This window comes from Nelusetta ayraudi, unplaced genomic scaffold (genome assembly GCF_046127955.1).
Source record: "Nelusetta ayraudi isolate G7.1 ecotype Tasmania unplaced genomic scaffold, CSIRO-AGI_Nayr_v1 ptg000042l, whole genome shotgun sequence".
In the NCBI taxonomy this organism is placed as follows: Eukaryota; Metazoa; Chordata; class Actinopteri; order Tetraodontiformes; family Monacanthidae; genus Nelusetta; species Nelusetta ayraudi.
The window spans coordinates 20,012,018-20,025,281 of record NW_027466092.1 but is presented as its reverse complement, the minus strand read 5'-3'; the positions used below and the strand labels follow the sequence as shown (position 1 = coordinate 20,025,281).

The 13,264-nt window shown below is 45.1% G+C and overlaps 1 protein-coding gene across 10 annotated transcripts in view; it reads right to left on the bottom strand.

Annotated features, from left to right (window-relative positions):
- The window catches only part of LOC142894177 (sodium/potassium/calcium exchanger 2-like), a 37,900-nt gene continuing 24,636 nt past the window's right edge, over nucleotides 1-13,264 (bottom strand). For 4 of the 10 annotated variants that reach the window (XM_076035381.1, XM_076035379.1, XM_076035380.1 and 1 more), the window contains 6 exons: nucleotides 10,566-10,664; nucleotides 9,410-9,491; nucleotides 5,547-5,685; nucleotides 5,360-5,449; nucleotides 4,687-4,853; nucleotides 1-2,877 (listed from right to left, as the gene is read on the bottom strand). In XM_076035381.1, the coding sequence (XP_075891496.1) occupies nucleotides 2,628-2,877; nucleotides 4,687-4,853; nucleotides 5,360-5,449; nucleotides 5,547-5,685; nucleotides 9,410-9,491; nucleotides 10,566-10,664 (827 nt within the window). In that variant the 3' untranslated portion in view covers nucleotides 1-2,627. Of the gene's footprint in view, nucleotides 2,878-4,686; nucleotides 4,854-5,359; nucleotides 5,450-5,546; nucleotides 5,686-9,408; nucleotides 9,492-10,565; nucleotides 10,665-13,036; nucleotides 13,088-13,264 lie in introns of all 10 variants that reach the window. The other 6 variants (XM_076035377.1, XM_076035378.1, XM_076035374.1 and 3 more) reach the window with 3 other exon arrangements.

Here is a 13,264-nt window from a genome sequence, read left to right as displayed (position 1 = left end):
CATATTTGAATCTTTATTATATTATATACTTTTAGTTTTTTACATAGGGAGACATTTTACACATAGAGATTATATGGTTAATTTGTATCTGTATATATGTACACCTTAAATAAATCGTACAGTAACACCAAGAAAATAATAAAAACATGTACAGTGCAAGAATGTTCTGTCTGTGCTCCACCGCCAACTGTTTTCCTTTATCTAAGGTAAGCTATTCTGTAATGTGCTAAACACCGTTAGCTTCTGGACTTTTCGTTGTTGTTTTTCCGTATCTTGCTTTCCATTCTACCCAGGGATTCTAACCAGGGATAATCATCATAGCAGCCTATAATGGATATTTTTTGAAACGTTAACCTAGGTAACATGAGATTGGTCCACACAAAACAATTTAACATCGCTACTTTCTTTCCTGATTTAAAAAAAAAAAAGAACAAATCAAAAAACATTCTGTCAGTATCCATCCAATTAGAGACCTGGCAGCTTCTAAAGACATGCTAAAAATGTAATGTGAGCTCATGGGATGATGGGGTGGGGGTGGGGGGGTGTGGGGGGTGTGGGGGGGGCGCACCATGAGTCTTGGTTAAATGAGCAAACTAACCATAAGAAAGAAAAATAAAGTAATAAAAAAAAAAATCTCTTTCAATAAACAGCTGTTGTTTTTTCATCAAGCTAAACCTTTATCATGGTGGATCCATACAGATGCATATATAGTGAGCACATATATAGTGGGTCAAAGCTGTACAGTAGATGGGTAACCAGCCCATAGCATTTTCCCAGCATGCGCTGCTCTCTTACAGTCTCAGAGAATCTATGTACCATTATTTTACAGTGAATTCTCCCACGTCCACGCTGCTGCTGTACAGAGGCTGAGTGTTGAGGTAAAGCAGGAGCTAACATGGGGGTCGAGGCGCAGACACCCTGCCCCTTTTTCTCAAGGACAGACGCATGGGTGGGGGCGGGTGGGGGTGGTGGGAGTGGGGATGGGGTGGGGTTTCTTGACGACAACACACATACATACACACACACACACACACACACACACACACACATACACGCACACACACAATTGCGCACACACTATATTGCTGTTTACTTTGTGATTTCCACATTCTGTGTAGTTTACAGAGAGGCTGGGATTGTGGATTTCGGTATAAAAATGAAGATTAGTGAGCATTTTCCTGCCAAAATACTGGTCGCATAAGTCATCAATGAACACAAGGGCGAGGTGGTGTTGTTGCTGTTGCTGTGGCAATGACTTCCGATGCAAGGACTGCACACATGCACACAAAGCACCTTTGATTGGATAAAAAAAAAATTGCACGAGTTGGATAGATATCGTAAATGTTATGTTGTTGTTTTTTTTTCCTACACAGAGTCCGAGCGGTGGTTTGCATCAGTTATAAAAAAAAAATGTTGGTGTACAACTTTTCTTTTTTTAAAAAAAAAAAAAAAAATCTGATTGGTCTATTATTGTTACTATTATTGTTGTCGTTTTTATATTTGTTACTTTTACTTTACATGCAGTTGGAAGTATTAACCTAGGGGTGGGACTAGCCGGTGGTTTAAGCTCAGTTCTACTGCAGACAAAGTGAACGACACATCGACTAATCTAACGCAACCATGACGCTTAAACACTGTTAAATTCTTTTCCAGTAATGTTTTATTTTGGCATCCACGTCATCGTGGAGCTTTAACGAGCTTACGGTGCTCATGTCGGTTTTTTTTTGTTTTCGTTTTTTTTTTCTATTCTATCCCTCCGCAACCAGTGAAGAAAATTGAAAGATAGCAATTTTCTTTCCTCCAAGAGACTAAACGTTAGCAAGTTGGTCTCGATATCTTTGTTGTGTGAAGCGTGACAGGTTTCTGAGCATTCAGAATGGTTATAGTGGCAAAGGAAAACTATGGCAGATTGTCAAGTTGACCCTACGTTTGCTAATACTGCTACAGTGCAGCTACCTCTATTATTTCTATTCAAATGAAAAACAATGATAAAGAAGAAGAAGCCTCTGAGGTGACATTCAGTGGTAAGAGATGACATCCAGCGTGAAGCACGGGGAGGATCTGACCAGAAACTGCGCACATTATGAGTTTACAAGTAAAGAAGTAAAGTTTGAAAGAGCATTTTTCCTTTCTTTCTTCTTGTTTTGTCCCTCATTGCCTGCGTGCATTGTCCAACTGAAGAGTCTTTAACTAAGACATCCCCATCCACACAGTTTGACCAAAGCACGTGGTTCAAAACACACATTTCAGCCACTTTGCCTTGTCTTCAACTTACCCACGTTGAATCAGGCTGCGCTCGCGATGCTAACAGCCTGCATAACGCTTCGAACTGAAGCGACTCTTGCACGCCTTCCTCAACTGCAGGCTTAAACTATGAACAGTAAAAAATAAATAAATAAATGAATAAATAAATGAATAAAAAAATCCACTCAGGTCAGGCTTAAACTTAAACCAAGCCAGAGTTTGTCTCTCGTCTGTCCAGCACTTCTGCTGCTCCTGGGTAAAAGGATCACGAGGGTCAACAGGGGGCGATGACGGCAAGGAAGGATGGCCGTACGGTTTGGTGCTTGTGGTCGGTGACTTGGTGAGAAAAAGAGGGAGCGCCCCCGGTGGTCATAGGCGTCTTCTCAGATGGTCACGGGGCACTTGATGACCTTGTCCTCCAGCATGACGCTGACCACCAGGAAGACGAAGTACAGCATGAACATGATGAAGCCCAGCAGCTTGCTCATGCGCCACTTGCAGGCGGCGATGGAGATGATGACGAAGAGGAGCATGAGGAAGAGGAGCACGATGGCACAGAAGAGGCCATTGGAGCTGACCTGCACGGGACTCAGCCCGTTGAGCAACGTCCACAGGAGCCACGGGAAGGGCAGCCTGCAGACACAAACACGAGTTACGTTGTGTGGTGCGCCGTCAACAAGACTCGACAATGTTACATCATTTGGGCGGATTTAACGTTTATTTTCAGTCATTTCATATTTGGTCGTAAAAAGAAGAGAAATGTTGAGTCATGACTTGAGTCATAGAGTCATGGATTGAGGGAATGCCTGGAGTTGGGCTCTTTAAGGGGCCCTGTTATGGCCATTTCCAGATGAAATTAATCCATTTTTGTGGTCCACATCCAACAATAAAACAAGATTCAAAAAACTCCTTGTTTGATTTGCATAGGCCTCACAAAACAACCATTTCTGTCACTCAGTCTGAAGAGGCTCTCTTCCCCCTCCCCTACCTGCTATCTATCTCTGACTCCGCCTTGACTTAAGCGACTCCCTATCCACTCAATGCTAGCGCTAACTAGGGGTGAACAATACAACTAGCAACTAGCTCTCAGGGTGAGGAGGCAGTGATGCCTCGCCTAAGCGTCTAGAACGATCATCTGCTCACCTTCTAGTAGAAAGTTGTGTGAAATCCAAATGGCTTGTTTTAGCACTGCAACACTGTTAATGCTGAAGTAACAGCTAGAAATATGCAACTCGTTGGCATAGGTCGCTAAATGACATTTTAAAGAGCTGGAAAAAGTCAGTTTTTCATAATAGGACTCCTTTCACTGAACTGAATCTCCACTGTCACTGTGATCACAAGCTGCGTTTCCACTGCACTTTTTCGCAAAATAAAAGCGATATTGCAAGGTGTTTCCATTGAATGGTGTGAAACGCATACACCGTAATAATTCTCGTAAAATCTCGTCCTGCGAGACCCTACATTGAGGAGGATGGAGGTACAAAACACTTTGGGATAAATCTGCATTTCAATGTTATTTGCTGTCAGGAATGGTTGTTATATTTTTCTCTTTGATTACTTATAAAAAAAAATATTCTGTCTCCTCCTCCGTCCAAACATAATGCACCATTTTCACTTGAAGAGAACTGGTTGCGTGACCCTGTACGTCACGTCTGGTGAAGTGTAAATGCAAAAAAAGTGTTTCCATGACACATTTGCGGTATACCTCTATATCGATGCGTCTGAAAAACCAACTCATGAGAGCATAAAAACCTTCCAGCGATATTTGAGAGGTTTTTCAAAGTTTAGGTGTTTCCATTACCAGTTCTTTATTGCGATATTTAGGTTTTGCAAAATTCTAGGGGTCATGAAAACACAGCTACTGACATTCCGGTGGTTGCACTGCCATGTATGTCCTCCTTCGCTACATTAGATGGCAGTCTGCTCTCATTTGTTTCAATAGGCCTTGATGTTCTGTGGACTGATCCTTTACCCCCTTTAGATTAAACAAGTGACAAACAATGTGGCTAACTGCTAGCAAGCACGCATAGTATCGTGGCATAAACTGTGTGCTCTGGTCAGGTTTAGTTCCTGCTTGCACCATGTTATTCCCTCCATCTGATTTTGTACCAAACTTCTTATTCATCAGAATAAATTGTATTATTGTACTGTAAGACTTCACTCCCGGAAAACATTTCCGTAATGTTTCTGAATGCGACACTGACAACCTCAGACTGCAGGAGGCAAGATTGAAGACTTCCAGGTGAAGCCACTCTAAAGTTGCAGTTGCCCCATAAGGTTACACTGCAGCCGCTACAAGGGAATCCCTGCTATTCTTCAAGTCTATATAGTTTCCAAGTTAGATTGACAGGTGCAAAGTTAAGATTTTATATGCTTTTTTGGTAGCTTTAAAACCTTAAAATCCCAGCGTAATATCACTACACTGGTTTTAATCAGCCATACCCGACAGTGATGTCAAAGATGTTGGAGCCCACTGAGCTGGAGACGGCCATGTCGCCCAGCCCCTTGCGTGCCACAATGACACTGGTGATGAGGTCGGGGATGGAGGTTCCAGCTGCTAATATAGTCAGGCCCATAATCTCCTCCGTAATCCCAAAGGTCTCTCCAACCTGAAATAAAAGGGAGGAAGGAGAAGAAGAAGGGAAAAAAAACTAAGCCGAGGAGTAAATAAAACCCTAATCTTTTCTTATTCCAGCTATTTTTAACTCCCTTGTGATGCTCGCGAAGCGACAACAACTCGGGCTGTTAAATAAGACGATTGTCGACAGAGAGGATTCTAGAACACGGTTTATATTTTTATTATTCTACACAGAAAATGGCGGGGGCGTGACAACTTTCTCTTACTCTGTTCCTCAGAGAATATGTTTAACTTGAGTGAGAATTGCTGTCTGTTTTTTGTTTTTATCTATACGTGGCCCTGCAATACTGGTTCAAGCCAGTAAACTTAAATTTCACTTGTAGGAGACAGCTGGGAAAGGCTGAAGCACCCGCTTGACATTGAGTGCAGGATAAACAGTGGTAGAAAATAGATGGAGAGCAGACATTTTAAGAATTTCCAAATGTTTTTTTTGTTTGTTTTTTTTTTACAGCAGGGAGTCCTGTGGAGTCAATGTACCTGGTGAGCCCACCACACCATCAGGTAGGAGAAGCAGGCGATCCAGCAGATGGCACCCACGAATGTGAGTGGAAAGAACTTCGCCGACGACTGCCGGAGAAGAAGAGGAAAAACAGGAAATCAAACTCAGTCCCAAACTGTGGACATCCTGGGACATCATCATTGTCGTCCCTGCTGTCCAACGTACCTGTTTCCTGACATCGGGCAGCGTGAGCCACAGTGGCAGGACGATGGGGATGATGAGGAGGTAAGTTAAGCGCTTGCGGCCGGACTCGGGCCAGGACAGGCTGAGAGGCTGGTCCTCCTCTTCCTCTTCCTCGGCCTGCCAGGGGGGGGGGGGGGGGGGGGTACAGCCACGTTAGCGCTCGGACGGAGGTTCCAGCTTGCAGATGTTGTCACCATCGCCAATTTTTTCCCAGTGGGCACCAAAAACCAAATACGGCCCAAAAAGCCTGTTTCCCTTTGCAAGAATAAACATCTTACTGTGACCTGAAACACCGTTCATAATAAATCTTTCCATTGTAGATTTTTAAGTCTTGGATCTTTAATATTTCAAAAAAAATTACAAAGGCCAAAACCTCGCCAGAAAAGTTTGTTCCCAACGTTATGTCACGGCATCTCAGCTCATTCTGATTGGCTGATGCGTCCTGTTGCATCACATGAGCTACAGAGGCATGATGGGAAGTGACAACACTGCTCCATGCTCTATGGGGCTGCTTAATGCAGAAGTAACAAGGAAGCCACTAACTTTTTTTTCCACTGGGTGAGCAACTCCATTGAAATGAATGGGCTGCTGGAATATTGGACCCCGGAAGTTTGGTAGGGGGGTTCACGGCCACACGGGCTGCTGGGAAGGTGGGTGGAGGAGTGCGTACGACAGATCGGCACGTGCACATCGCACCCGTGGCTGTTAGAGGTCACTGTCAGAGCGGCCAGCGCGCCACAGACAGCCGGCGGTGCCGAGGAGATGAGAATCATCCTCCTCTCTCCCCAGCGGCTCAGCTCGTCCGGAGGGAAGCTTTAATCCTGCACAGCTGGCTGCCGATGCTGCCGATGCTGCCGCAGCCAGTCACGTGACGCTCACCCTGCCTGCCCGCCCAGCCTGCAGCGGCCAAGCGCTGACGACCATCGGCTGGTAACCGTGGCAATGGCAGCGTGGCCAGACAGAGAGGCCTCGCTGCCATCCATCCTTTCCTCTTTCGTCCTTTCCCTCCTCCTTCCCCTCCCTTCTATCTTCCCTCTTTCCTTTCCTACTCCTTTCCCCCCTCTTTCCTTCCCTCCTTCCATTCCTCTTTCCTTCCTTCCTTCCTTCATCCCTCTTTCCTCCTTTCCCTACTTCCTTCCCTCCTCCCTGCCCTTCCTTCTTCCTTCCCCTCAGCACCCAGACGGCTGTGCCAGGTGACCGTCAGTTGCTGACGGCAACGAGGAAATCTCTGCTGCCGGCACTTCCAGGAAGCTGCACTGGCTGCCGCAGCAGCAGCAGCAGCAGCAGCAACAGCGCTTGTGACCACTCCCCTCTGTGATGAGTGTGTGATGAAGGACCCCCCCCCACTGAGCCGGGCGCCCCCTCTGCTCAGACGGCCACCGAAATGCCACTCCCTCAGGGGCCACTTCCTGCCCTGTGGCGTCTCAGTCGGGCAACACTGCCGACTTTTTACTAAACCACCATGGTGCTGGTGTGTGGGCGCGGTCAGGGTTAGGGTGACACTGCTGCTCTATAGCGCCCATATTCACATGTGAGAGACACAGCAGTTGGGTAATGCGTAATTGTTATAGAAATTCTGGAGTTTCTTTTTAGTTTTTTACTAGAGAACTTGAGGTGAGCAGCACAGTAGTCAAGGATAACATTTCCTAATGGCAACAAAATGTTGTATTAAATCGTGTGCCATTGCACTGAATGAGACCGAAAGACTCTATGACAATTGAGATTAAAAGTTTGATTTAAATCTGTTGGATAGAAATGTTTGGTTTGGATTTTCATTGGTCATCGTTTATCTTTGTTCGTCTTGAAAAACGTTGTTCCGGACACCTCCAAGCTTCCACCATGAAGCTTTTCCTGCTTGGATTTATCAGCTGGGCATTGAGTTCTTCCAAAAAAATATGTTTCTAAATGTAATTTTAAATTAAAAGCCTCCCCTTTCCGCTTCCAGTGTACACCAGCAAGTCATGAGTCACAGACTGCCATCGCACAGGATGTGCTTAAAGATGTTATTCAAGGGGATTTAGGATACCTTAAAATATTCCAAATGTGCGCTACAGTAAAATAAATCTGACAAGTTGCCATGAGTCACCGCCTGGATGTGTTAGAAAATTATCCCCAGTTGAGCTTTTGATGACAAACGGAGCGTTACATTCCTGCAGGATATGACAGTTCTCTGGAGCTGGCGCGGGGGAAAATGTGCTGCAGATTTAAATTTGACCTCCGTCGTATTTTTCTCTTCCCCGTTGCCTGGTTGCCGTGGCGTCAAACAATTAGCGTACCGTGCGCCCGGCATTATGCAAAGGTGGGAACTACATCCCACTGACACAGACGGCATTGTGGGAACCTTTAAAAATAGCAGTTGGCAAAGCTTGTGCGCAGCGCCAAGCTTCCTGATTCTGTGACTCACCGCCTGAAATTATTTGAAGTTTTCTCCAAACTTTTTGGAGGTATAAGAAAAATAATCTGTTTTTGCCGCTCGAGCAGCAGCAGCAGCAGCATCATCATCAGTCTCATCAGGAAAGGCTATTATTAGCTGGAGAGGGAAGAGATCAATCTGAGGAGGAGGAGTTTGATGCAGCAGGATGGATCAATGTGCTGGGCTTGTCTTCCAAAGCTTGCCGTGCGGCTCCACAATGATATTTATAGATCATAGATGTCACACAGAGACGTGGAGCTACGCTGAAGACTCAGGATGAGAACCAGAGATGGCTGAGGTTTAAATCCGGAATAATTAGTAAGACAAAAAAAAAAATGTCATAGCTTTAAACACAGTCTGCATAATAATGATTTTAGAGCCTGTGATGGAGATATTATTTCAGTTTCAGATATTTTTTTCTTCCACTATTTAAGAAAGAAAGAAAGAAATTTGATTTACGATAATAACTTCTTAAATTTAAAAACAAAATACAGACACAGAACTGATATGAAAACAATCAAATATAAATAAAACAAAATAAGTCTGTACAATGAAAAATTGATTACATGGATAAAAAACTAGACTTCTTAACTCGAGACAGACGCCTCTGCTGAAAGAACTCGGCGTGCAGCCTTTTCTTTTCCACAGGAAGCAGTGGGTCTTGCTTTGGCTGGTTGTTTTGTTTCCTGTCGTCAGATCAACTGATCAAATACTAAACTTTGCTGCTACCTACAAAGACAATAAAAAACTTCTTCTCAGGCCTCTCCAGAAGCCTTCGAGAGACTTGGAGGTGCAGCTTGGGGATCCTGGGATCCGTAGGAGGAGTGGCTGCTGTGACTGACACACATCGACCTTGAAGCCCGGAACATGACTTCTCCGACACGGGAGAAACAAAGACCAAAACTTAACTTGTCACCGTGTGACCCCAAAACGTCTGCTGGGCTGGCTGGTTGCCTCTTCCATCTGCCAGCGTCATTAAAACCTCGGCGTCTGGATGTTCACCACAGACTGTGCTGGAGGTGAGTGCCTGCGTGTGTACGTGCATGCATGTGTGTGCGTGTGTGTGTGTGTGTGTGTGTGTGTGTGTGTGTGTGTGTGTGTGTGTGTGTGTGCGTGCTGGCTGCACCCAGCAGTGAGCAGCAGTGGGCTTGCGAGGAGTGTGATTACAGCACTCAGTGGGGAGGGGCGGGTCTTTGGCAGTTGTGGCTGAAGATGGAGGAGCTCGCCCTCAGAGTGCATGCTGGGAAAGCAGCGGCGGCGGTGACCTGTGCCGCGGTGGCCGTAACCTTCGCATCAATCACGCTCGAGGCGTAACACAGACACGCAGCAGATGGATGAAATATTCACGAGTGCTTCCTGAAGCCGAGATATCCCATTCGCAGTTTTGTCGCCACCTCATGGTCAACTGCGGGATTATTTTTCTGTTCTTACCGTTTCCCCTTCCTGTCCTGCCGTTCCGTTCATGGGTGGAGTCACCTCCACCTCCACGCTGGAGCTGTTGGGCAGGTTCTTATCTGGAAAGAGCAGGTGGAGAAGTTGAGAGCCTGTCGACCAGTGTGCAGGAGAGGGAGTCTGGGGTCTCTGCAGAAGAAGCTCTTCTAAGGAAGCTTTCGTTATCAAGTTGATGACAACTGCTCTCCAGCGGGAGACTGAGCCAACTTCGCGTTTCCTATTTGACACTGACTGTAAGCCTGAAAGGAAGCGATGCGGCATGAAAGCTACCAGTTGCGCTTTTTGATCAGGATGCTAATGTGCTAATGTTTCACAGTTAGCATAATGCCTCTGCGTTAATGAACACGTCGGCTTCTTTGATTCTGCCGTCCTGATGTTGCTGTAGCCATCAAAGTGTTCATGTCTCCCTGTTTGGTGTCCTGCCGTTTGAAGTGATGAAAACACACACACACACACACACACACACACACACACACACACACACACACACACACACACACACACACACACACACACACACACACACACGCGTACTTCATTGACAGCCACTTATTTAAACACTGCTTGAAGGGTACGTGCAATATTGTATATGTTCCATTAACTGTTTAATTTCCTTTTAATCCACTGACTTATTCATGTAACACTTACATATAAAGCAAAAGCATGGTTTCTTTACTCCCTCTACATTAGCTTAGCACATGAGAACATAAATCAACTTCTTATTGATTTCTATTCTGTGTTGAGTGTTTTCGGTTGAGTGTTTTTGGTTGAGTGTTTTCGGTTGAGTGTTTTCGGTTGAGTTCTGGCCAACTTCCTGTTTACTGTTTACCTTTTGCCTATACTTTGGGCAAAAGACATACTGTGCTGTATGCCTAGATGCTTTCCAAAGCTGGCTAACAGCTGTTTGCTTTTTAGCTTTGTAATTAACACCAAACCAAGCTGAGGCCAGGAAGTGTTCTGTTAGGTTTCTTGCAATTTCTCATGACTGCAGTAGCTGTTGTCTCTTGGCTCTGCGTCAGTGATGAAACTTTGCTACTTCTATGGCCAATTATTCGAGTTGATTTTGTTATATTTTAGGAAATACCACCTAAAATGGGTGTGGCGTCGCTTTGATCTTTTTCCAAAGTTTTTTTTACCTGAGCGGCTAGCCACCCCATTGGCCTTCTCACTGTCCTCCACTTGGCATTTCTTTTTTGCAATCTTGTGCAGGATGGACGCCTTCTCTCGGAATTTACCTGAAAGAGAAAAACAGCCGTAGAGGTCAAGCAGGACGCCACAAAAGGCCGCCACCCTGTGGACTGGAGCTCCTTTGGTATTGATTTATGCCCCACCACCCTCCTGCTCCTACAGGCCAATATATCGGAGGTAGGGGGTGCACGCTAAAAACTGCCACTCAAAACGTCCTTTAACACAATGATGCATATCATTTACTGATGATCCTGCAAAGTCCAGGATGGAGGCAAGCTCTGCCCTCTGGAGGTCAAAATGAAGATCCCCTTTGGTTTTAGAGAGGCAAGAAGCTCACAAAAGAGCCGAAAGCTTCAACAATTGGAAATAAAAAATGCTAACAACAAAGAGAGATCAAAGGTCCTCTTGCCATTTGTCAGGTTCCATAAACACTGACTGATAACGACGGGTCAGTCATGTTTAATGCGGTGAAAACATCACTGCACCTGCAACACACTGGACTGAACTGAACATGCCGCTGATCCACCACAGCAGACCTCACCACTTACATAAACAGCAACAGTCCGACACCCGCTCTGAGGTCACCCAGCCAACGCCCAGTGCGTGTGGCCACGCCTTCCCATGACTCCCGCCTCCTGACTTCACCAACTTCATGTGCGTGTCAGTTTTTTTTTTTTTTTGCCCTTCTGCAATTTAGCCAATCAATAATGATCCTCCCGGCCTCCTTTACATAAACAGGGGGTCTGACGTGCTTAATTCAAACGCCGTCTGATCCGAGCCGACGCCATCTGTGACCTTTTGCAAAAAAAAGTTCCCCTTCCCCGACATTTTCCCGTCAATCTCCACTTCCCTCTTTCTTTTGAGCCGTCTTTTCCTCCCACTTTGTCTTTTCGTCACCTCGCCATCTCTCCCTTGCACACAAAGAGGCACGCTCACACGTACTGTCCGTTTCTTCACGCGCTACCGTCACACGTTCCCCCGCCTGGTGCGACGGTCACAGCCGGTTGGCCACACACAGCCAGTGACTGTGCACTTGCGTGTTAATTTGTAGCGAATGCAGGAATGTGAGATGAAAATCTGTTGTGCACGCTACGGGAGGTTTTTCAAACGGAAAATTTGAGCTGTGTGAGCGGACACAACGTTTTTTTTTTGTTTCGTGTTTTTAAAAAACATCTGGGGCAAGTTGGGTTCACTTCCTGCTTCTGCATCCTACACTTTTTTAACTCTCTTGTTAATTCAGAAAAAGTGATACAAACTAAATAAAAAAACATACCAAAGAAAAAACATTTTTATTGCATCTGTGTTAGCAATCTGCCAGGCTAATGATGCAGACTTCAGCTAATTTTAACATGTAAAGGGAGACCAGTGGTGGTCACGTTGCCACAGATTGCACTGAGTCTAAATGAAAGGATTGAAACGAGTACAACCTGGTTAGCTTTAGCAACTGGTTAACATGGCTGTATTTTGGTGTGTGGTTTCTTCTTTGTAGTTGCAAGAAATTCAAACACAGGTGAGAGAAGAAGAAAAGAGCCAATTCTTGTAAAGCACAAGAAAGAAAAACAGGACTAACTCTTAAAATGTAGGTGGGAAAAGAACAAATATTTCCTTGGGACGTCCATTTAATGTGCAAATGTCCAATTTGCATCACATTTAAGCAATTTAAGTTGAACCAACCCTTCCCAGTAGTGGCCCTGACACAGCTGCTCGTTCTCCCTGTCAGCTCTGCCTGTTATGCAACCGGCCGGCGGATGAGTCATCTCCCGTTGACAAATAACAAGTATCTTAAAGTGTGTGTGTGTGTGTGTGTGTGTGTGTGTGTGTGTGTGTGTGTGTATGTGTGTGCGCGCGCGCACGCGTGAGCTGCCGGTAGAACCTCCAAGTGAGCTCTCAGGCTTGCGAGAAGTGTTTTGCATTTACACAGAACAAAAAACAATGCGCACACAGAAAGTAAAGGCTCTTGCTTTGGCGCCGTGTGTTCCTGCGTTGTAGCCTGTGAGTTTTTCCTTTTAATATACAATCAACACATGTCCCGTATAAAAGACAACAAATGGCTGCAACTAATCAGTTTCTGAGAAACATTTCGTCGTGGATGTGCAAGTTCATTAAAAACAGCAGACACAGTAACACACAAATTTTGTGAGAAAAAAAAAATAAAAGTGTCATGAAAAATGAGAATAAAACAATTAAATGAACACCAATGGCATGACCACCATGATTTGCACTTATGTCAGTGAAATCTCTGAGAGGTTCTCATACTTAAAAAAAAAGAATGACTGAAGCAAACCAAACTAAATAATAATTTAAGAAAAAAGTCAAAGAAAGGCGTGGAGGTGCTGTTTTATGATAGCGAGCAATGGAGGAAAATCAAAAGGGCGAAGCTGACTCAAATAATTGAGTAGTGAAAACTTTCGGGGCTTACCTTCCTCAGTCATTGAGTGATAATATTTTAGTTTCCCATAAGTTCCAAGCTCTACAATGTCACAGCAAAAAAAGGACAGGGGGTAAGGCGACGGACACACAGAGAAAAAGGAAAAAAGAGTGAACATGACACAAAAGCAAGGACACGCAGGCTCGTCCGCTTCCCATCTGCACCACACACCCGCACGGACACTCACACAGGGCCGCACGAGGGCGTCTCTCAGAGGCG